Source organism: Mauremys mutica, chromosome 13 (genome assembly GCF_020497125.1).
Source record: "Mauremys mutica isolate MM-2020 ecotype Southern chromosome 13, ASM2049712v1, whole genome shotgun sequence".
NCBI classification, from domain to species: Eukaryota; Metazoa; Chordata; order Testudines; family Geoemydidae; genus Mauremys; species Mauremys mutica.
In genome coordinates this window covers 58,968,335-58,992,853 of record NC_059084.1, presented here as the reverse complement: position 1 = coordinate 58,992,853, position 24,519 = coordinate 58,968,335, and the positions used below count along the sequence as shown (strand labels likewise).

Sequence of the window (24,519 nt, the reverse complement as noted above, 5' to 3'; positions counted from 1 at the left end):
GCTCAGCCAATTACCAGAGGCTTTGAGCTTTTTTTTTATCTTGGACTGCAAGATATCATGGTCAGTGGCTTCCAGCAGACAGCGCTCTTAGGCTCTGTGAGAATGTGAAGGAAAGTCAAAGGCGAATGAGGGAATTTGAGCACCTAAAAGGCAGGAATTCTACAAAGGGTTTAACAAACCTCCTGACTACCCAAACCTTCAGAGTCCGTTCAGCCAGAATTGAATGGTGATTCACAGGGATACATTTTAGTCGGCAGCCTTCTCCTTTTTAAGCTTAAAGATTTTATATGTTGTGAAAACTATTTCTTTAAAAAAATACACCTTATATAATACTGAAGGACATTAATAATGATCATAATAAAGGAATGTGCCCAGAAAACACAATCTAGGCATGCTGATGGGAGTTGATGGGAGTCTTATATGTAAATCACATACATTTAATTCCTTTTAAAATCTGACTCAATGGGACCTGCAAGTTTGAATATCAGGCTGCTTATACATAAGAGTCTCTTTCCTGCCCTCTTGGAAGAGACTGGCTATTTTGATATTGATTTTAAATGAACATGGGAATGAAGCCAATGTTCTGTCCAATGTCAAATCTATGCTTAATCTTGAATGTCCCCCACAGATAAACTAAATCTTTTCCCCATTATCAGCTCATCAGACAAAGGCCCAAGCAATGAGATCTTGCACTAGAACATGAATGTCAATGCAGGCAGTTTCTGTGCAAAGTGAATTCCAAAGCTCAGTGCTGTCTGCAGAAACTTCCCTGCCCCTAACCTCCCCACCCACTAACACACGCGCACACACACACACATGCACATGCGCACACACCATAAATAGAAATTACTGCTAATGATCTCATTTGTCTCAGTGCTGTCCTGGGCCAGAGGGAGAGTAGCTGGGTTGCCAGCCATGGCCTCTGTGCTGTAACTCACTCTGCGAGAGCAGACTGTTGCCTCCAGGCAGAAGTCAATGGGACCCTGCAGAGTGACCAACATAAGTGGGGCAGATTCTGGTCCTTTGAAAGTGAAAGAATAAAAAAGATTAAAAAGGAATAAAAATATGAATCTACTCACCTGCCTTTTAAACATGGATCATACATATGGTGAGAACATTCTGACCTGTGATTTTCTCTTTCTGTTTTCTTAGATTATCTACCAATGTATGGATTTGGCTACCTAGTTTGTCTATCTGCATCTGGAATGCAGCATCCCACGACATCCAACGTGTCTATGGATGTGACTCTTACACGCGTTCCCCGGAGCAGTGCAACCCCTCAAGCTGTGTAGGGTTATCTGTGGAAGGGGAGCAAAGAGCCTTTCCTCATCTGAGTCCATGGACTAAAAGCTGATTTCTTGAGAACTGTTTAAATGCTGTTTTGTTCCCCCTGGGATAAGATCCCTGGAGTTCACGTGAATGTCACGTTGCATGAACTGGTAGATGTTACAACTTACCACGGCGGTTCCTTTATATCATGGTGATTTGTGGTGCTTTAAAGAAAGGCAGATCGTCTCTCTACATTAGGGCTGGGGGACACTGACTAGGATAAAGAAATGGGGAAGAATGTAATGCTTAGATTAATAGATTCTGATGCTAGGAAGGACTATTGTGCTAAACTAGTCTGTCCCCCTGTATAGCAAAGGACAGAGAACGTCTCCAAAATAATTCCTAGAACATATCCAGGATGGTGCCCACACTATATATATGTCCTGTGGATGAATATAAGGTTCAAGAAAAGCATGTGTGTTTTATCTGGCCAGCCTGATCCAGCACATCCAAAACACACAAGTTGTAATTTTCCAGGCTACCAGCGGGTATGATTTCCAGCAGGGTCTAAGGGAGTTAGGTATGATATTCTAAGATTCTTTGGAACCCCCCTTGAGGTAGTTGAAGGCTGCTATCAAATCCCTCCCTTCCCTCTTCTCTTCTGCAGACTAAATAACCCCAGTTCCCTCAACTTCTCCTCGTAAGTCATGTGCTCCAGCCTCCTAATCATTTTCATTGCCCTCTGCTGGACTCTCTCCAATTTGTCCACATCCCTTCTGTGTGTGTGGTGCGGGGTGGGGTGGGGTGGGGTGGGGGGGGCAGACAAAACTGGATGCAATACTCCAGATGTGGCCTCACCAGTGCAGACTATAGGGGAATAATCACTCCCCTCGATCTGCTGGCAATGCTCCTACTAATACAGCCCAAAATGCCATTGGCCTTCTTGGCAACAAGGGCACACTGCTGACTCATATCCAGCTTCTTGTCCACTATAATCCCCAGGTCCTTTTCTGTAGAACTGCTGCTTAGCCAGTCAGTCCCCAGCCTGTAGCAGTGCATGGGATTCTTCCTTCCTAAGTGCAGAACTCTGCACTTGTCCTTGTTGAACCTCACCAGATTTCTTTTGGCCCAATCCTCCAATTTTTCTAGGTCACTCTGGACCCTATTCCTACCCTCCAGCATATCTACCTCTCCCCACTGCTTAGATACATCAGGCCAAGTTCTCCCACCACTTTTATTGAGGCAAATCACAGGTGGCTGCATTGAAGTCATTGGGGAGAGATCAGTGCAAAAAACTGGCGTGAGTGAACTATTCGCTCAGGCGTTTGTCATTTTGTTAACCACACTAGTTAGGGGCTGAGTCCTGCACACCCTCATATAGGCCTAACCCTGAAAATCCTTACTTGTGTGAATAGGTCTGCTGACTCCAGTGGTTTCATTGATATCAATGAGATCACTGGGTTAAGAAGTACTTTCCTCAGTAACAGCTGGCAGGTCAGCCCACTGAATAGTTCTTAGTCAGGAACTGCTGATTGTGCCAGGTATTCCACTGCTATAGGCTGGCATAGCTCTGTTGGTTTACACCATCTGGGCATTTTATCCCTTTGACCTTGGTGGAGGTGACCCCACTGTCTGCATTGGAACTATGCGGATTCACACCAGCTGGGGATCTGGCTCCATTGGGAGGTATGGCCAATTTGCACCCACTGGGAATCTGGCCCATTGAGGTAAGGGGAGCTATTCCTGATTTAGACCAGAGAAAGCACGAAGGGGAGGGGGAAATCAGGCCCATAGACACGGACAACTCTAGTTTTTTGAAATAAGAATGCCTAGCACTGCTCAAGTGGGATTCTCAAATAGGTTAAGTGTCAATATCATCAGATGGAGAAGGTGAGGCACAGAATCCTAACCCACAGGAAATACCTGGCAGTGCTGTGACAAGAACGAAAAGACTCAAAATCTTCAGATCTCGTTCACTGCAGTGGAGTTTCTCTGAAATTATGTCAGTGTACCTGAGGTCATGGAGTGACCCAAACTCCTGGCTCACAGTTCAGTGCCCTAGACACCGAACCATAGCTGCTCATAGTTAGTCAGCACCTCTGATGGGATTTGGGTACCTGATCTCTTAGGCTCGTTTAGAAATCCAAGCTTCAGAGTAGATAGTTTTGTTTCAAAATTTATTTTCTTTTTCATGTTTATATTATTTCTGTGATTTTTCACAATATTTCACAACGTAAGTTGAAACAATCTATTATTGTATTGTATTTTTCTATTATTTTACTTAAAATAAACTAATGACAGCTACTGCTCAGTACAGATTGAAATATCTTCTTTCTAGATCAAAAGGGATCTTGCTTCTGTTTTCATGAGGCAGTTTGTCATTTTCACACATTATTGTATTTTCTGATCCGATCTGACCTAAGTAGCAGCTGCCCTCCAAAATGTGTTTGCTTGTTTGTGAAAAGGAAAAAGGGAAGAGAAAAAAGAAATGAGAAAAGAAAATAATATTTTGACTTTTTTATTGTCATAATATGAAGACAATATAATAAGGCATGTCATACTGACATGTCATGACCTATTGCTAAACTAATATAAGGAATAATAAAGTAAATTGCAAAACAAAAATTTCAGTTTGAAGGAGAGTTTTGATTTTTCCCCCAAAACAAATGCATTGAAATAACTTTGTTTAGCAATTTCCACTTAAAATGACATTTGGAAAATACTTGTTTCTGCTCTAGTTAGGAATGAAAACAAATTTCAAACATCAACATATCCCACAAAATGGAAATCCAGAGTTTCGACCAGCTCTCTTGCCTCCCAGAAATCTTGCCAATTGCCTTAGAAAGATGAGGAGTGTTATGCCGTTCTTTGTGGAATTCCCTACCTACAATAAGAACTTGTGTACAGAAGAAGTTAGTGGACAGCAAGCTTAGGGTAAGTTTACAATACATTAGTGTCTCTGCACTAACTCCCATGTGATCTCTCTTTCCATGTACTAAAGTGTCCTTGTCTTCCATATCTTAATGTACTTTCAAATACTTGGTGAGTTCTCATGTGGTGTGGACAGCACAGAGAACATTGAATAAATGTTGTTCCTCCATGAGATTCTGTCCTGAAACAAACCTGGCGTGTTACAAGGTGTAATGCCTGTATGGGGCAGGTGTCTATTGAACACCTAAAACATAATGGTTGATGGCATCAAGAGGGTCTTTTTGACCCTGCTTTCATTGGATAAAAGTCAAAGATGATTTCTCATGGGGAAGGTATGGTAGGCATTTAGAGCAAATGACCATTTGCTCTAAATGGTTGAGTGAATGGAACCTGTTTAAAGTATACTAAGTAGAAAAGCCCAAAATATAGGGCTATTGAGGGGATATTAAAAATACATAGGTAACCTTATCTATTTATATAAGTCAAAGCTACCATGTTTTCATGGGGATCCAGTATAACTCATTCTAATCAGGGTTTGTGGCCAGTTTCTGAACTCAGTTATCCCAATGAAGCCAATGGAATTAGGTATGGATTCTAATCTTAGTTACCTCAATGTAAATCCACAGCCTCCTCTCTGAAGTCAAAAGAATCAAGACGGAATCTGATCTCAATTATCTTATTATAAATTCAGAGTTAGCCTTCTTTAATCAATGAATTTAGACACAAATTCTGAACTCTGATAAGAGATTTCACTTGATCTGCTTAAGAAGCAAATGGCCTTGGAGATATCAGCTGGATGAGAGATTTGTGAAGGAACAATGTAAATGAAGGCTGAGCCATCAGAGTTATAGGCTTGAAAGATATTCAGCACAAAGTTATTAGTATCAAGAGAACAGTTTCTTCATCAGACACTCTAGGAGATTCTTTGATCTAATGGGTGTTAAAAACAGAATAGGCAAAAATAGAGAGCCAGTAAATGATGTGGAATAGTTTCAGCGCTACTAGAAGGAAATCTGGTCTGAGACTGCACAACATAATCAGACAGTGAACCAGATTAAAAACAAGAGGAAAAATTTACAAATTACACCACAAAGGAATAAACAGAAAAATGAAAGAAAGAAAAAGTTAGCAATTGTGTGGATAGACTATTCTAAAGCATACAACAGTGTCCCACAATCATGGCTCACTGAGACACTGAAAATGCCCATGGCTCATCCAAAGATCATTTCCTTTCTGCAGCAATCTATGTTGAACTGGAGCACTCGACTCTATGGGTAAGGGACTCATTGATGAGGTTCAAATTAAAAGAAATCTTTCAAAGGGATTCCTTAGCACCAGTGCTGTTTGTGGTAGCCATGCTGCCACTGGCATGGATACTTGTTGAGATATGATAAATTGTGGTGATCAGCAAAGAGCAATGATCAGTTAACCATTTGTTAGACATAGGCAATCTGAAATTCCATGAACAGTCACAAAAAGGCTCTATGGAGATGGAAGATGTGTGGAAAAGTTTGGTGAAGATATAAAGCTACGGGTTGGCTTGGCTAACTGTGTATCCACAGCTGTAAAGATGGCCAAACTGGTGCAATCTGATGGCATGCACTTTAGTGAAGGAATTGTCCGTGAAATCTCAGCATTGCCCCTAAAAATATCTTGGAATCAGGAAACTGTCAGCGATGCAACATCAGAAATTGAGAGAAAGAGGGAGGAAAGAATTTTATGGATGTGTAAGAACTACTCTAAGGACAAAACTCAAGTCTTAAGAATTTGATCTCAGCCATTTATGTGTAGGTGATGCCAGTAGTACAGCACATTGCTGGAGCAATCAAGTGGAATCAAGAGGAGAAGAAAAAAAATTATGCATCACCAGCAGTTGTCTTATTTGGATGTCAGAATATTGATTAGCAAGGAAGGCATGGAAAAGATGTACATCCCATGGTGTAATGAGAGAAAAATTCTGCTATCTATGGAGGAAGCAATTGATAATGAAGAATATAATATCAAAATATATGAGGCGTCAACCACAATAAAGCTCATCTGGTCATGTTAACAAGCAATTACTGAACTGCATCCTAGCCCAAGCAAGTGTGAAAGAATGAAGTCCCCCAAAAGACTCAATTTACAAGAAATTAGTGCATGGACAGTGGTGGAGCGAGATCAAACCTATTAGTGATAAAATATAAAAAAACTCATGACTTGTAGAAGGATCACTCAAAAGAGAATCAGAGAGCTTCATTGTGAGTGGACAGAGGAAGTCCTTAAGGCTTAATTATATAAGAAGTAAAAATGACTGACAGAACTTCTCCCTGAAGTGTAGCATGGATTCTAAAAAGGAAGAGATGGTGGAACAATATTGAGTAACTGCTAAAGTCTGTCTAGGAGAGAATATATGAACAAACACAGTGAGGTTGCCAAGTGTCTGCACTTGAGAAGCTGTGTTAAGTATGGATTTGTATGAACATTGCACTGTTACAAACACCCAACTGAAAGCACTCTAGAAAAAGAAGAGGGTAAGATTTAATGGGATCTGGCAAATGTCACAGACCAAATGGTCAGTCAAACAGGCCAGACAAGTTTTAGAAAAGAAGAAGGCACAAGCCTGTGTACATTGATTTTGTCATGCAAGCAGACAGAAACATAAAAAAGAAATAAGGAGAGACGATGGAGAAGTATGAAGGACTCTGCCTCAAAGGGAGCAGTTATGGAAAACTAGAACAAAGACAATCCCAGCAGTTATTAGAGCACTTGAAAAGATCCCTATGGCTATGGACATGTTTGGACTGTGAGACATCATGGTCAGTGACTTCCAGTAGACAGCACTCTAAGGCACTACGAGAATGTGAAGGAAAGTCAAAGGAGAATGAATAAATTTGAGCACCTACAATGCAGGATTTCTGCAAATGATTTAACAAATCTTCTGACTACCCAAACCTACAGAGTCCGTTCAGCGAGGATTTACTGATGACTCATGAGGATACATTTTAGTCAGCAGTTTTCTCCTTTTAAGCTTAAAGATTTAGTATGTTGTGAAAACTATTTCTTTTGTAAAAAATACACCTTATATAATATTGAGGGACATTAATAATCATAATAAAGGAATGTGCCCAGAAAACACTCTTTATGCACACTTACTTGATTTTAAAAAGAGGGGTCTGACTGAACGTCGATGGGACTTTTGTGCCTAAATCACTTAAGTTCCTTTAAAAGTCTGACCCAATGGCACATCTGGCTCAGCGTCCTGCAAGTCTGAATATCAGGCTGCTCATACATAAGATAATATCTCCTGCACTCTTGGAAGTGAGTGGCTATTTTGACATTGATTTTAAGTGGAACTGGGAATGGAGCCAGTGTTCTGTCCAATGTTAAATATCTCCCAGAAATAAATTAAACCTCTTTTCCCCATTATTAGCTCATCAGACAAATGCCTAAGCAAAGAGATCTTGCATTAGAACCTGAATGTCAACACATCCAGATTCTGTGTGAAGTGAACTCCAAAGCTAAGTGCTTTCTGCAGAGAATGCCCTGCCCCTAACCTCGCCACCCACTAACACACATGTCCAGTGAAGAAACCATTTTACCTGACATCCAGGAACTGTTTCTCACCCTGGACCTGGAGCTAGTACCCCCGAACGCACCCAAGGCTGCCTTCCGGATCCGCCAGGTGGAGAAGGGACCTCTGGTGAGCGTACCTTTGTAAATATTATACATGGTTTTAAAAGCAAGAGTGTTTAATGATTAATTTGCCCTGCATGCGTGGCCAGTACAGCTACTGGAAAAGTCTGTTAACGGGTCTGGGGATGGAATGGAAATCCTCCAGGGACATCTCCATAAAGCTCTCCTGGATGTACTCCCAAAGCCTTTGCAAAAGGTTTCTGGGGAGAGCAGTCTTATTCCGTCCTCCATGGTAGGACACTTTACCACGCCAGGCGAATAGCACATAGTCTGGAATCATTGCATAACACAGCGTATGGTCCCGGTGTTTTGCTGGCATTGAAACAACATCTGTTCTTTATCTCTCTGTGTTATCCTCAGGAGAGTGATATCATTCATGGTCACCTGGTTGAAATAGGGTGATTTTATTAAAGGGACATTCAGAGTTGCCCATTCCTGCTAGGCTGTTTGCCTGTGGCTGAACAGAAATGTTCCCTGCTGTTAGCCATGTGGTGGGGGGAGGGCTGAAGCGATCATCCCAGAGAATTGTGTGTGTGAGTGCGGAGGGGGGGGGCGGTTAGTTGGATTTGTGCTGCATATTGACCTGAAAACTGCAGCCCCTCTTTTTAAATTGCCAACCCATTTTAAATGGCCAACCCAACGGCTGCCTGGTATGAGAAATGAGGGTGCTGCTGTTTGAAACCATTCCCACATATTATGAAGGTTAAAGAAGCCAAAAGACTGTGCCTTACCATGGCTGCCTGCAAGCCAAATTCTGTTGCCTGGCCCTGCATGTGTGATCTCTCACTCTAAACTTGCACACCCTCAATAAGAGGCAAAATGCGCCCTTGTATCAAAAGCACATGTGCCATGTAATATTAACAGCAAGGTTTACCATGAAAGAGTCTACCCATTGTTCTCTAAAATGTGTCTTTTTATCTGCCACTCTCCCTTTTTTTCCCCTCCACCAACTGCAAATGTTTCAACGGTCACACTATCTTCTCCTTCCCAGAGGCTAGCGAAGATTAGAAGGCGAAAAAAATGCACTCGCGATGAAACATTCTCTGAGCTCATGCAGTCCTCCTGCACTGAAAGAGCACAGCAGAATGCGTGGAGGCAGACAATGTCAAAGTCCAGGAAAGCACAATATGAATGCGAGGACAGGTGGCAGGCTGAAGATGATAGGTGGCATCAGCTTGCTGAAAGAAGGCAAGAGGCAATGATGAGGCTACTGGAGGAACAAACTGATATGCTCTGGCGTATGGTTGAGGTTCAGGAAAGGCAGCATGAGCACAGACTGCTGCTACAGCCCCTGTGTAACCAACCACCCTCCTTCCCAGGTTCCATAGCCTCCTCACCCAGACGCCCAAGAACACGGTGGGGGGCCTCCCTGCACCCAACCACTCCACCCCAGAGGACTGCCCAAGCAACAGAAAGCTGGCATTCAATAAGTTTTAAAGTTCAGTGTGGCCTTGTCCTTTCCTCGTCCCCCACCCCACCTGGGCTACCTTGGCAGTTATCCCCCTATTTGTGTGATGAATTAATAAAGAATGCATGAATGTGAAGAAACAATGACTTTATTGCCTCTGCAAGCGATGATCGAAGGGGGGAGGGGAGGGTGGTTAGCTTACAGGGAAATAGAGTGAACCAAGGTGGGGGTCATCAAGGAGAAATAAACAGAACTTTCACACCGTAGCCTGGCCAGTCATGAAACTGGTTTTCCAAGCTTCTCTGATGTGCACCGTGCCCTCCTGTACTCTGCTAACTGCCCTGGTGTCTGGCTGCATGTAATCAGCAGCTACGCAATTTGCCTCAACCTCCCACCTCGTCATAAACGTCTCCCCCTTACTCTCACAGATATTGTGGAGTGCACAGCAAGCAGTAATAATAATGGGAATACTGGTTTCGCTGAGGTCTATCCAAGTCAGTAAACTGCACCAGCACACTTTTAAACATCCAAATGCACATTCTTCCACTATTCTGCACTTGCTCAGCCTATAGTTGAACAGCTCCTGACTACTGTCCAGGCTGCCTGGGTATGGCTTCATGAGCCCTGGCATTAAGGGGTAGTCTGGATCCCCAAGGATAACTATAGGCATTTCAACATCTCCAGTGGTTATTTTCTGGTCTGGGAAGAAAGTCCCTTGCTGCAGCTTTTGAAACAGACCAGAGTTCCTGAAGATGTGAGCGTCATGTACCTTTCCCAGCCGTCCCACGTTGATGTTGGTGAAACGTCCCTTGTGATCCACCAGTGCTTGCAGCACCACTGAAAAGTACCCCTTTCGGTTTAGGTACTCATTGCTTTGGTGCTCCAGTGCCAAGATAGGGATTTGGGTTCCGTCTATTGCCCCACCACAGTAAGGGAATCCCATTGCAACAAAGTATCCACTATGACCTGCACATTTCCCAGAGTCACTACCCTTGATATCAGCAGCTCTTTGATTGCATTGGCTACTTGGATCACAGCAGTCCCCCAGTAGATTTGCCCACTCCAAATTGATGCCCGACTGACCGGTAGCTGTCTGGCGTTGCAAGCTTCCATAGGGCTATCGCCACTCGCTTCTCAGCTGTGAGGGCTGCTCTCATCTTGGTATTCTTGCGCTTCAGGGCAGGGGAAAGCAAGTCACAAAGTTCCATGAAAGTGCCCTTACGCATGCAAAAGTTTTGCAGCCACCGGGAATCATCCCAGACCTGCAACACTATGCGGTCCCACCAGTCTGGGCTTGTTTCCTGGGCCCAGAATCGACATTCCACAGCATGAACCTGCCCCATTAACACCATGATGTCCACATTGTCGGGGCCCATACTTTGAGAGAAATCTATGTCTATGTCCTCATCACTCTTGTCACTGTGCTGCCATCACTGCCTCGCCTGGTTTTGCTTTTGCAGGTTCTGGTTCTGCATATACTGCAGGATAATGTGCATGCTGTTTACAGTGCTCATAATTGCCGCAGTGTTCTGAGAGGGCTCTATGCTTGCCATGCTATGGCTTCTGCACTGAAAAAAGGCACAAAACAATTGTTTGCTGTTGCTCTGATGGAGGGAGGGGTGACTGATGACATGGCTTACAGGGTATTAAAATCAACAAAGGGGGTGGGTTTGCATCAAGGAGAAACACACAGCTGTCACACAGAATGGCCCCCTCAAGTATTAAACTCAAAACCCCAAGTTTAGTAAGCCAAAGCTCAAACCATTGAGGTATCCCTCCTCCCACTATTCATGGAGGGAGGGAGAGCGGAGCAAATGAATACAAAACAAATCTGGTCTCTTTCCTGTTTTGATCCACTCCATCTCTCTTATACATCTTAGGCTGACAACAGATGGTGCAGTATGACTGCTAGCCGTCGTCATCTCCTGGGTGCTCTCCAGAAGATGGTGCAGTATGACTGCTAGCCATCATTGTCTCCTGGGTGCTCGCCAGAAGACAGTGCAGTACAACTGCAGGCAGGACTGAATCTCCATGAGACAAAACTTTAAAAGAGAATGACCTGGAGTCACTCCCATTTATGTCCAGGCACCCCTGACAGACCTTACCGAGGTCTGCCAGGAGCATCCATGTCTGCTCAGGTGCCCCTGAACAACCTCACCAAGGTCGGCTAAAAGAGCACCCAGGAGATGATGATGACAGCTACCAGTTGTAAAGCACCATCTGCTGCCAAAAGGCAATGAGCTGCTGGTGTGTAGCAATGCAGTACCACATCTGCCAGCACCCAGGAGGTGTACGGTGATGGTGAGCTGAGTGGGCTCCATGGGTAACCCAGGAAAAAAGGCTCAAAATGATTGTCTGCCATTGCTTTCACGGAGGGCAGGAGGGAGGGCCTGATAACATGTACCTAGAACCACCTGCGACACTGTTTTTGACCCATCAGGCACTAGGATCTCAACCCATAATTCCAATGGGCGGTGGAGACTGTGGGAACTGTGGGACAGCTACACAGTGCAACACTCTGGAATTTGATGCTAGCCTCGGTACTGTGGACGCACTCCACTGAGTTAATGGTCTTAAATGGGGACACACACAATCGACCGTACAAAATCGATTCCTAAAAAATTGACTTCTATAAATTCGACCGAATTTCGTAGTGTAGACATACCAAATATAAAGATATGGGGCAAAATGCAGTTCTTTGATTCATAGATTGTGACATTAGAAAGGACCACTGTGATCATCTAGTCTGACCTCCAGCATATCATAGGTAACACAACTTCCCAAAAATAATTCCTAGAGCAGATCTAGGATGCATCCCATACTGTACATTTCTTGTGGATGAACATAAGGTTCAAGAAATAAACTTATTTCATCTGGCCAGCTTGGTCCAGCACATCCCAAACTCCCAGCTTGTGATTTTCAAGGCTTTCTCAAAGTGTGATTTTCAGAAGGGCCTAAAGGAGTTAGGTGCTCAACTCCCACCTGATTCCTGTAGGTTTCTTTGTAAATGCCAGCCTAATGGATTCAGATGCCCGGTTCCATCAATGGGATTTGGACATCTTTGAAAATCTCAACCACACAATTTGCTCAGGAAAACTGCAGTTGAGATTTTCAAATGGGGATGAAGGAAGTTAGGTGTCCAAATCCTACAGAGAGTCAATGGGCGCTAGGCATCTAACAACCTTAGGCTCTGTGTAGCTGCGAGACCTGGAATTTTAAGTCATCACTAGATACATCAGGCCAAATTCTCCCATCATGTTCACTGAGGTAAATGGGGATTGGTTTCGTTAAATCACTGGAGATCTGTGCAAAGAAAATGGCAGGAGTGAATAATCAGGTCAGTCATTTGTCCTTTTAACCACACAAGTTATGGGCTGCATCCTGCAAATACTCAAATGGGCATAACCATGAAGATCCTTACTTGTGGGAATAGGCCTGTTGATGCCAGGGCTTTCATTGGGGTAAGAAATAGTTTCATGACTAACTGCTGGCAGAGTCTGCCCACAGAATAGTCAGAATAGTCAGAAAAAAACCTCTTTGTCCAACATATTCAGCTGGTGTAAACTGACATAGCTTCACTAATTTATACCAGATGGTGATCTGGTCCCACTGATCTTAATAGAGCTATGGCTGATTAAAACCATCTGAGCAACTGGCCCATTGAGTTCAACAGAAATAAATTAGTTTACATCAGCTGCAGATCTCACCCCTTTGACCTCAGTGGGTCTATGTTAGTTTACATCAGGTTGGGGAAATGGCCTATTGAATCCAATGGAGTTAGTTCACAGCAGCTGGGGATCTGGCACCACTGATTTCATTGGAACTATGTTGATGTCCACCAGCTGGGGATCTGCTCCCACTGATGTCAAGGTCATTATTCCTGATTTAGACCAGAAAAGGGGAAATCAGGCCCATAGACCCAGATATCAATTTTTTCAAATAATAATGCCTGATACTGTCTGAATAGGGATCTCAGATAGCTTAAGTGTCAGTAAGTCCAGATGGGTAGGGTGAGTGTCATGGGGCCCATCACTCACCACTGGGCTGGTGCCTCCTCCTGGTCAACTCCTGGGATTAGCTCGAGGCCGATGCTTTCTGTCTGTGGTTTGCACACTATCACTTTGTCTCTGCATCTTCCTGCAGCCCCTCTCACAGCCTCAGGAGCTGCAGCGCCCTCTTCTTGGCTTGGCTTTCTGGCCGTGTCATCATCTGTGTTTCCCCCTTCCAGGGGTTAGTATCGTAGTCCAATAATCATGCCACTTCTCCAGTAGTGAGTGGGGGGACCCGGACCCACCCATTACTCTGGGTCTTGACCCAGGGACCTTGTCAATGGCAGCCTCATGCTGCTCTCCTTGGAACTGCTCACTACTTTCCCCTGGGCCTGTTCCATGTAGCCTCTTTGCCTATTTCACCCTTACCTCTCGGCCTTCAAGCTCTGCAGTGCTAGTGGCCTTCCACCTACTGGGAGCCCCGTGTTCGCTTAATGAGCTCCAGGCAGCTACTCACCCTCCTCTGCCTTTCAGCTCCTCTTATCTGAGCTAGCTGGTCCTGGATTGGTTGCTCTCTGCAACTCCTGCCAGATTGGTTGCACCTCACCCAGCCTCCCTGGGCTGCTCAAAGGACTCACCTCTACTGCTAGCTGTTTAGGTTAACTCTTTCTACACCTGAGTGGGGCCACTACCCCATTGCAGTGAGGCACAGAATCTTAACCCACAGCAAGTAGTTGGCAGTGCTGTGATGAGAACCAAAAGACTGAAAATCTGATCGCATTCACTCTGGTGTCCACCTACTACATGCAGTGGATTTCCTCTGGAATTACATCAGTGTAACTAAGTAAGGCAACATGATATCTACAGTTTTAAAAAAATATAAGACAAAGCAGAAAATCTCTGGAGTCACTAGGCCAGACTATAATTGTCTTACTCACATGAGTAGCACCAGTGACTTACATTTGATGTATATGCATTGGCTTGGTGGAATTTGATGGATAATATCAATGTTTTCTCTTAAGCATTTCTCTTTTTTTTAGATTGATTTAAATTTTCACAATTTTGGAAATTATGGGGAAGCAAACAATTATTTAATGACAATAGACATTAAGATTCAATATGTTAAGCTTCATAAACCATTAAAGCAAAAAAAATGTCAACCTCTCCTATCAAAATATGCACATTAAATATCCTTAAATCAACAACTTGCACCTGTTTTTACTGTTCATTTGGTAGACCATTTGTAACAAACCTAATTCAAAAGTCTAAACCACTGCATTTTGACTCTCATAAGTGGTCAAGCAGCATTTTTCTTTCTTTGAATATCTATCATTTCTATGGTTATCAATGGAAATATGTTTTCATCAGTTTGTGTGTGTATACTGAGCTCGATATTTACCAATGTTTATGGATAAAATCGAAACCTTCGAAGCCTACATCCGCAGTATTGAAAATGTGAGGTTTACCAACATCTAGCTCCAATATGTTTTATTGTTATTTAGGTTGCAATTTTTAAAATCACTTAAGAGAGCTGGGCTCACAAATCCCATGAGAATGAGAGTTTCATGCCTAACTCCCTTAGGCTCATTTGAAAGTGCCAATCTGATTTTAGCACCTAAATATCTTTAAGGAGTTGGGCCGTAGACCCTTGTCAAAGGATGTAAGAGAGCGAGAGAGAGAGGTCAGATCATGTAAAAGTTTGTTAAACCACTTCAGGATTACATCAGTGTGACAAAGTATTGTCACAGCTTTGCAGTCATGTCGAATCTTCTTCAAGTTTTCAGACAGTCTGATCAAGGTTTTCTGGAATGTAAGCAAAGTGCTGCCAATGCATGAGGAGATTAGCCAAAAGTGTCTGAGTGCTAAATGTCACAAGCAACTATCTGGGTAAAATAGAGAAATATCTCCTATCAGACTTCTTTACACACAAACAATGAGGACATGATCTCATTGTAAATACAGCCTGTAATGAGGTGGTGTGACCGCCTTCCGAGCCAGAGCGGGAGAAACCACTCTCTGTACCTAAGTGGGCAGAGCTAGGCCTGCCTCACCCCTCCAACCAGGACAGGAAGCGTAAAGGACGGGGCCTCCCATTCAGTTGGTGCTGGGACACCGAGATAGGCAGATGGATCCTGCTCGCTCCTGGATGCTGACCCTGCTGCTGAGCCCAGCGACGCCCTGCCCACCAGGGAACTTGCTTCTGCCATGGACCCACTGGGACTGCTATGGGCCACCTACCCAGAAGAGCTGGAGGACGCCTGACCCAGGTACACCCTGAGAGGAGGAGGTGACCCAGGGATAGCCAACCTTAGTCTGGCTACAGCTCTGCCTGAGGCATGGTCAGTGTGCTGCAGTTGGGATCCCCGCTGACCCAGTAGTGGACTGGTTCGCCACAGTTAGGGCCCTGGATCGGGGTCCGGTGGAGTAGGGTGAGCCCAGACCCCACATGCCACTCCACTGCGGAGGTGGCAGCCTCCCCTTGCTGGGTCCAGTGGCCTGTGTCCGTGGGCCGTCCGCTGGAGCTAGGACACCCGACACCTAGAGTTTGCTCAGGCTCTGCATTAAGGGTCCTGAACTAATTGACTATGGGGTATACTCTGTCTCTGCAACCAGAGACCAGAGCTGATTGACTACTGGGTTTGCTCTGTCTCTGTATCAAGAGGCCAGGGCCAATTGACCAGGGTGTTTGCACAATCCCTGCTTAAAGGTCACATAGGCTATAGACTCTTGACTGTTCAGCCCCTGCCTCAGGGCGAGGGCATATGGGACCCTGTGAGAGCCTGTTTCTGCCTACAGGCAGAGGCTAGTTGCCTATCAGAGAATTCAATCCCGTTAGGCTAGTCAGGATACTAACACCTAAATGCTCATTCCCGCCAAATACTAGGCCAAGCTCCCAATGGTGTAGTGAGGTGGTGTGGCCTCCCTCCGACCTGAGGAGCACCACCCGCCTACTCGTCCCCTTTCTGTCATTCCATCAGTGTAAAGAAGTCTTCAAGAGCTTGAAAAATTAGTACAGCTCTACCTCGATATAACGCTGTCCTTGGGAACCAAAAAATCTTACCTCATTATGGGTGAAACTGCGTTATACTGAACTTGTTTTGATCCACCGGAGTGCGCAGTCCCCCCCCACCCGAGTGCTACTTTACCGTGTTATAGCTGAATTCGTGATATATCAGGTCACGTTATATTGGGGTACAGGTGTATTATACCCACTTTAAAGCCCATTTATACTGCCAAAAGGGTCCAGAGTTACTTTATTGTGAATGAGAAGCAGGCCCATGTAATATAGTTTCCGAACACTGGGACAAACTCTGTATTAATTATTATTAGTAGTAGTAGTATTTATTAGGATAACCAGATAAATGTATTTAATAGTGGTATGTTTTGATGTTTCACTTGATCCACTTGTTTCACTTTCTACCTGCCTAAATTAATGATATCCAGGTCATTGAACAATTATGTCATGTCCTACTGAAAGCCTTTATCATGACTTCTTTGACATCTTTGTTTCTTAGAGTGTAAATGAAAGGGTTAAGCAATGGTGTCACAATAGTATTGAAGACAGAGACAATTTTGTTCATGTCCAGTGAGTTCTGTTTAGAAGGCTTGACGTACAGAAAGATGGAGCAGCTGTACAACATAACCACAATGGTGAGATGGGCAGAGCAAGTGGAAAAGGCCTTTTTCTGGCCTTGGGCAGATGGGATTCTCACGATGGTGGAGATAATGTAAATGTAGGAGCCAAGGGTGACCGCACAGGACCCCAGAACAACAATAAAGGAAAGAGCAATGTACACCATTTCAACCAGGTGTGTATCTGTGCAGGACAGCGCTATCCAAGAACCTATGTCACAGAAGAAATGGTTGATGACTGTAGGGCCACAGAAGGACAACCTGGTGATCAGAAACATTGGCACAGAAATAGTCAGGAAACCACCTACCCATGAGCCAAGGGCCAACTGAGTGGACAAGGTGCTGTTCATGATGGAGTGATAACGCAATGGGTGGCATATGGCCAAATAGCGATCATAGGCCATGACTGCCAGGAGTAGAAATTCAATGCAGCCTAGGGAGAAAACAAAGTACATCTGCAGGAGGCAGCTGGGGAAGGAGATAGTTTTGCTTTGTGACATGAGATTGGCAAGAATTTTGGGAATGTAGGCTGTGGTGACCCAGATCTCCAGGAAGGAGAGATTGCAGAGGAAGTAGTACATAGGGGTGCGGAGACAACGGTGGGTCCACACTAAGGATATGATGATGGTGTTTCCTGTGAATGTCAGGAGGTATATTAACAAGAATATCATGAAGAGTGAGATCTGCAAATACCGAGAGCCAGGGAACCCAAGCAGAATAAATTCCTTCACATTGGTTTGATTTCCCTTCACCATTGGGGCCAGGTGGTGTACCTGCCAAAATACAAGAAACTGTAAAGGGAAGACAAATAAATAATAGGTGTTATTGTTAGATCCATATAATTGTTGATAGACAATGATGTGAGCAATGACACATATATCAGGATGCTGAATAGAACTTGTATGGTGTAGTGCACATTTATAGAATCATAGAAGATTAGGGTTGGATTAGACCTCAGGAGGTCATCTAGTCCAATCCCCTGCTCAGAGCTCTCAGTGGGAGCCCAGAGCCCTCAGCATATTGTCGGCTCAGAGCATTAGACAGAGATGGGCACCCATTTGACTCCCAGACATGGAAACAGAACCCTGATTCCCTGTTCCGTTGTCCGAGCTATTTAAACACACTCCTCACCCAACTCTAACACCGAAAAGGACAATCCACTGTTGCTGTTCATGATACCCTCATATTTGACTTATGCCTCCTTTGACCAATGGTAACTGTGATGATACCACAGATTGGCAGACTCCATTCACCTCTAACTTTGGTCATAGTATATTAATAAATAGTTCATGAAGGATTAGTAATTGATGTTTTCATAAATACTTAAGGCAATTTGTACTGAGTTCACTGGTCAAAATATGCTGCCTATAAATCTGATTTACAGCCATTTATAAAACTTTCTATTGATGTGCTTATAACCGTCTGGGACATATAATGCTCATGTCTCTAACATACTATTATTATTGTTGTTGTTATTATTATTATTACTACTACTACTATTATTTGGTCTATGCAATCCGGTCAAGCCAAGCCAGAGCGTTCTTATCAACAATGTTCAAGGCATGAAAACCTCCAGGAAATTGAGTCATTTTGCAGTCCTCAGCGATATGAGTCATGGTTTGTGGCTGCCTACAATGACATAATGCACTGAAAATGCTATCGGAATTCCGCTGCAGCACCAATGAAATCGCTTCAGAAGGCTCCATTGTCTTTGTGGTAAATCAAACCCTGGTTGACATTGAGTGTGGTCTGAGACAAGATACTTGTTTGTCACTTTCTCTGTGGACCATGAAGCTTGCCACACATCCTCTTTCATAAATCCCTCACCCAGAAAATGTATTCACAAGCAGCAACGTGAGGGCAGATGACCAAGTGGTGGATGAAACAAGTATTTAATTAACAGTATATGTGGTATAACATATATATAATCTATTAATCATTTATAGGAAGGCTGGACAGAATTTTTTTAAATAATTTCAGCACATAATATCAATGTTTATTTTTAAACATTTTTTCCTATGTTTAGCTATTTAAATTTTCACAGTTGTGCCAAATTATGAGAAGGGGGACAGACAATGGGTGGGTCAGACAATAATTATTTAATGCCTGTAAATATTGAGTTTCACATATTTAAAGCTTTATGTCCCTTAAAACACAAACTGTCAACTTCACATGTCAAAATACACAAAGTAAATAGCCTTAAATCAAACTCTAATAAGTTCTCAGGCAGCATTTTCTTTACTTTGCCTACTTGTACATTTAGATTATTATCAATGGAAATATTTTATCGGTTTGTGCGTGTAAGGTAAAATTGACGTTTATTCACATTTAGCAATAAAAATCTAATCCTGCTAAACTGATTTATAAAGCGTTTATAAATGGTACCCTAATATAAAGTTTGGCCGCATTTTCTTCAGTTTAATGACCCTTCTGCAAACTTCACTGTCTTCAGGATATTTTCAAGAGTGTAACTGATGTAAACTTAGTAAATAATTATGTTGATGATACAGAAGGTAGAAGGGAATCCATGTCCTTCTTTCTGAGCCGTACTGACTGCAGAACTACTTTTCTTTTCGGCAATTTTTTTCTCTCTCTAAAGTGATCAGATCTGATTCAGAGTAAATAGCGGGGAAGATGGTTTTATTTTGGAAAGTGGAGAGGCTGCATTATTTGCAAAACTGACATTCTGCAAGACAGAAAGATGGTGAAACTGATCAGAAACTGACTATAAGCACTTGTGAAATTGTCTAATCTTTTTTTATACTGGAGTGTGGGGACAAATGCGGAAACGTGGGCTGGCATTCTCAAAGAAGCTTGAGGGAATTAGGTACCTCAAACCACTGAATGTCAATGGAATTTATGCACCAAACTCCTTTAGAATCCAATGAAAATTCTAACCTAAACCCTTCCCTCCCACCCCCACACAAACAATGAAAAGAAAATCAGGCTGAAAAATTTGTTCCATTTAAGGAACAAATATTAACTTGAATGCTAGTAATAATAATAAAAACAACACATTTTCATTTCAATTAAACTGGTGTAAATGCTAAGTATTCTGGGAAGGTGTGACGCAGTAGGGAGCGGGGTGGATTGACCTGGGAATATCATTTAGTTTTACTGGGACTGTCTGAATGGGGGATGGGAGAGCAGGGGATGACTTTAGGTGAGGGACAGTAGCTAAGCCTGTAATCTGAGCCAGGAAGGGGGGTGGGGCGAGTCGCCACCTTTGCCCGGGAAACAGGACAAAAGGAGAGGGGGAGAGAAGGAGGGGGAGAGAGCCTGCTGGAGTGTTTTTTGTTTTCAGTTTTGGGCTGGCTGGGAAGAGGCAGGGAACCCTAAGTCTGGGGTCTAAGATTCTTGCCCCACAGAGGGACCTGGCTGAGGGGTCCTGGTTGTACCTACAAGCCCTGCTTGGGACTGTGTTCCTGTCATCTAATAAACCTTCTGTTTTACTGGCTGGCTGAGAGTCACAGTGAATTGCAGGAAGTGGGGGGTGCAGGGCCCTGACTCCCTCAAACTCTGTGACAGAAGGTACTCGAAGAATTTTCAAAACATACTCACTGTGTTTGTAGCAAACCTGTGGATGTATCCTGAATTGGAAAAACAAACAAACATTTGATATCACATCATATGCAGAAGAAAGTGATCTCTTAGCACCGTCAGAAAACCAAAACCAGTCAATCTGCTTCTCTAACACACACTTCTTTTGAAACTTGTCAAAAGGTCCAAGCACTCAGCCTGCCCTATTGGAGTCAAACGTCCAATATCTTAATAGAGTGTAGGCACATCACCTTGTAATTGAAAACCGAACTATCTGTATCTTATATGCTTAGGTTTTCCTGTATGCTCTATTCAGGCAAAATAACAGTGTTCAACTCAGGAAGGCTGATTTCATCTGCTCAGAGGCAGCGTTGGGACATGATCTACAGAGAAATTCACAAACTTTCTCCTGAGCTTTGGGGTGGATTGCTTGTGAGGTCATTAAATAAATAACTCAAGGGCCAGGCCTCAGAGAAGCTGGCTGTAATTCCCACATGTCTGTATGGGTGTTGTGAACTCACACATTTTCCGACATAGAGTTCCCCTGCACTAAATTCTGAGCAACGTCTTCATGCTCCTGCCTCATGTCAAACCTCCATCCATTATTCTTATATCTTGTCCCAAAAAGAGTGGGCTGAATAACAGAGCACAGTGGGACAGCCAAAGAATAGCAATAATACTTAGCTCTTGCACTAGGCTTTAAATTGGTAGATCTCAAAGCATTTTACCAAGGAAGGCAGGATTCTGATTTCACAGATGGGGAAACTGAAGCACAGAAATGGGACCAATTACACTGGAATGAGTGAGAGGGGAATCTGCCCCACTGACTGCAGTGGAGTTGCTCCTGATTTATATAGGGGTGAGTGAGGAGACAATCAGACCCACTGAATTCAGCAATTCATAGATATTAAAGCCAGACTGTACGGTTATGATCTGACCTCCTGTATCACCCCAGTCAGGGAATTTCACCCCATGATTCCTACAAGCCCCTAACTTCAGTTTGAGCAAGATCATCTCTTTTAGAAGAGACATCCAGTCCTCACTTAAAGACTTCAAGCGATGGAGAACTCACCACACCCATTATAAGTTGTTCCAGTGGTTAGTTACTTGCATGGTGCAAAATGTGCTTCTAATTTCCAGGCTGAATTGGATCTCATACTGCTTTTGTTCACTAGATTAAGGACACCTCTACTATTAGAAATCTTTTCCTTTGGCAGGTACGTAGCACTAGATTGTCAAAGGTATTTAGGCATCTGAAAATGCAGATGGGCACCTAGTGACATTCTCAAAAGTGCCAAGGCAAGTTAGGTTCCTAACTCCCATTTGACTCAATGGCACTGAGGTGTTTTTTTAAATCTACACTATGTCTAGCTGCATCTTTAGGCACCTAAATCCTTTACAAAGCTGACCGTTATAAACCATGTTCAAGCCACCTCTTTGGTAAACTAATAGATTAAACTTCAAGGAATAACTCTTCTTTTACACTAAGACATAAGAACATAAGAACGGCCATACTGGGTTAGGCCAATGGTCCCTCTAGCCCAGTATTCTGTCTTCTGACAGTGACCAATGCCAGATCCTTCAGGAGTGAAAAGAACAGGGCAATTATTGAGTGATCTATCTGCTGTAGTTGAATCCCAGCTTCTGGCAGAGATTTAGGGACACCCAGAGCATGGGGATGTGTCCTTGACCATCTTGGTTAATAGCCATTGATGGATCTATCCTCTAATCGGGGGAGGGATAGCTCAGTGGTTTGAGCATTGGCCTGCTAAACCAAGGGTTGTAAGTTCAATTCTTGAGGGGGCCATTTAGGGAACTGGGGTAAAAAATCTGTCTGGGGATTGGTCCTGCTTTGAGTAGGGGGTTGGACTAGATAACATCATGAGGTCCCTTCCAACCCTGAGATAAGTGAAAACAGAACTGGTGGAACCAGAGGCCCATCTGGTGCCATCCAGGAGAGCTATTGTGATGTAAACCAGTGAAGGGTCTGGCCAATGTATAACATTACAGAACACTCCTGTAACAGGGAGAAGCAAGCTGTGCCATGTCAAGCATACGAGGGAGAAAATGTGCCTTGTAGAGACACTGGGGAAAATGTTCACATGTGCCTGAATGCCAGATGTTCAAAGGTAGCTAGGCACCCCACTGAAATCCATAGGAATTAGGTGACTAACGTGCCTAAGTAGTCCTGTAAATCCCTTGAGACATCTGGCTGCATTTTCAGATGCCTAATCACCTTTGTCACTTTTGAATATTTTAACCACAAGGCCTACCAGAGTGAAACAGAGAATCTTGTGTTGCAAGTTCAGCCAGATTTATGCTACAGAGATGTACCCCTTTAAGACTAGAGATTGCTGGGAGTTGCAGGCTCTGGACAGGGCACATGATGTCGATCTGGTCAGCTGACAAAGGATCGTGTGACTATCACCCTGGAGACTATACAAGGAAAGACCCTGAGTCCAGTCCTTCCACGGGGACCTAGCAGAAGGCTGATAGAGTAGCTGTGAAGAGGTAACTACTTTTTGCCAACACAAAACACTGTAATATCAGAAAATGTGGCTTAGTTGAAATCAAAGTTTTCCAGCGGAAAATGTCAATTTTTACAAAATATCTCAATTTTCTGTTGGAAAATGAAAAGTATATATTTCATTAAGTTGGACATTAAAAATATTTCCAAAGGTCAAATTGAAACAAAACATTTTGTTTTTAAATAAGGGTTTGATTTTTTAAAATTGACATATTGACTTAAATTAAGACCGAGAAGGGATGGGAGGGGAAACAGAGATAAAAGGAGAGGGCAAGTGACTTGCTCAAAGTCCACACTGCAGGTCAGTGGCGGTATCAGGAACAGGACCCAGGTGCCCTGAGTCCTGGCCTTGTGCTCTAGTCAGAAGCCCACAATTCCTGCCACTGCACAACATCTGGATGGGCAGAAAATCGTAAAGGGGGTTGCACTTACAACTGTATTAATGATTTGGTTGCTGTGTCCCTAGAGGTATCTCTACACAACCCGTGGAAATGAGCCTCCAAGCTCAGGTCGACAGTCTTGATCTTGCGCTACTGCACTAAAAATAGGCGTGTACATGTTGTGGCCTGAACTGGAGTTTGGGCTCTGGTGTGTACAGAAGGGGGGTGGGCTTCAGAGCTCCAGCCCTAACTGGAACAGGTGCGCTGTTATTTTTAGCACGGTAGCATGAGCCCTGGGAGCCTCAGTCTGTGGACCCGGGCTCTGAGTCTTGCTGCCGCAGCCAGTGTAGACATACCTCAGGAGCACCAGTCATAGACCGAGACCCTGTTCTAATAGGCATTGTACAAACAGAGCAAAGAGATGGTCCCTGCTCCAGAGCATTTCAATGTAAGTCACTCTGTGGCTAGACCTCTGATGACTTATTAATGCTGATTCTTGTAGCTAGACACTCCACAACCCAAGGGATTCGATGGCAGCTCAATGACTAATTCCCTTAATCTCAACCTCACCCCATTTTGATTGGTGTGTACATTTTGTGCTGCCCCTCTTCACATTGGTGAATTTCAGCTTGAGTGGAAGATTCGCCACAGTATCTGAACGCATTCAAGACATTAGTGAACTATCGGAGCAACTTACTCAGGATTGTGGTGGATTCTCCATCACTGACAGTTTTTAAATCTAGAGTGGGGTTTTTTTTGTTTCTAAAAGCTCTGCTCTAGGAATTATTTTGGGGTAGTTCTCAGGCCTGTGTTATTGAGGAGTTTAGACTGGACAGGACCTTCTGGCCTTGGAATCTATGAATTTATGGGAGAAGAGCATGAAATGACAGTTAATTTGAACAGGTGGGAGTTTGAAGTCACCTGAGCGATTCAGGGCACCCATTTCCCATTAATGGGAACTGGACATGCATATCCCACAAAACCTCTTAACAGGTCCTATGTGACACTGCAGTAATGCCTAGGCCTTGGGTGGGCCCACTAGATGGGGGTGAATTTCACCCAGTGGGGAATAGACAAGACTTGGGTGTAATTAATAGAAATACGATTCCTTGAGGATGAAGATCCGGGACTGCCTGCTCTCAGAGACAGGATACCGGAATTGATGGACCC

At 43.6% G+C, this 24,519-nt stretch overlaps 1 protein-coding gene across 1 annotated transcript; it reads right to left on the bottom strand.

The window, feature by feature from the left end:
- Positions 1–16,730: 16,730 nt before the first annotated feature.
- Positions 16,731–17,657, bottom strand: LOC123347171 (olfactory receptor 6F1-like). The gene has a single exon (XM_044984547.1). The coding sequence runs from the start codon at positions 17,655–17,657 to the stop codon at positions 16,731–16,733; it is 927 nt and encodes a 308-aa protein (XP_044840482.1).
- Positions 17,658–24,519: the final 6,862 nt, after the last annotated feature.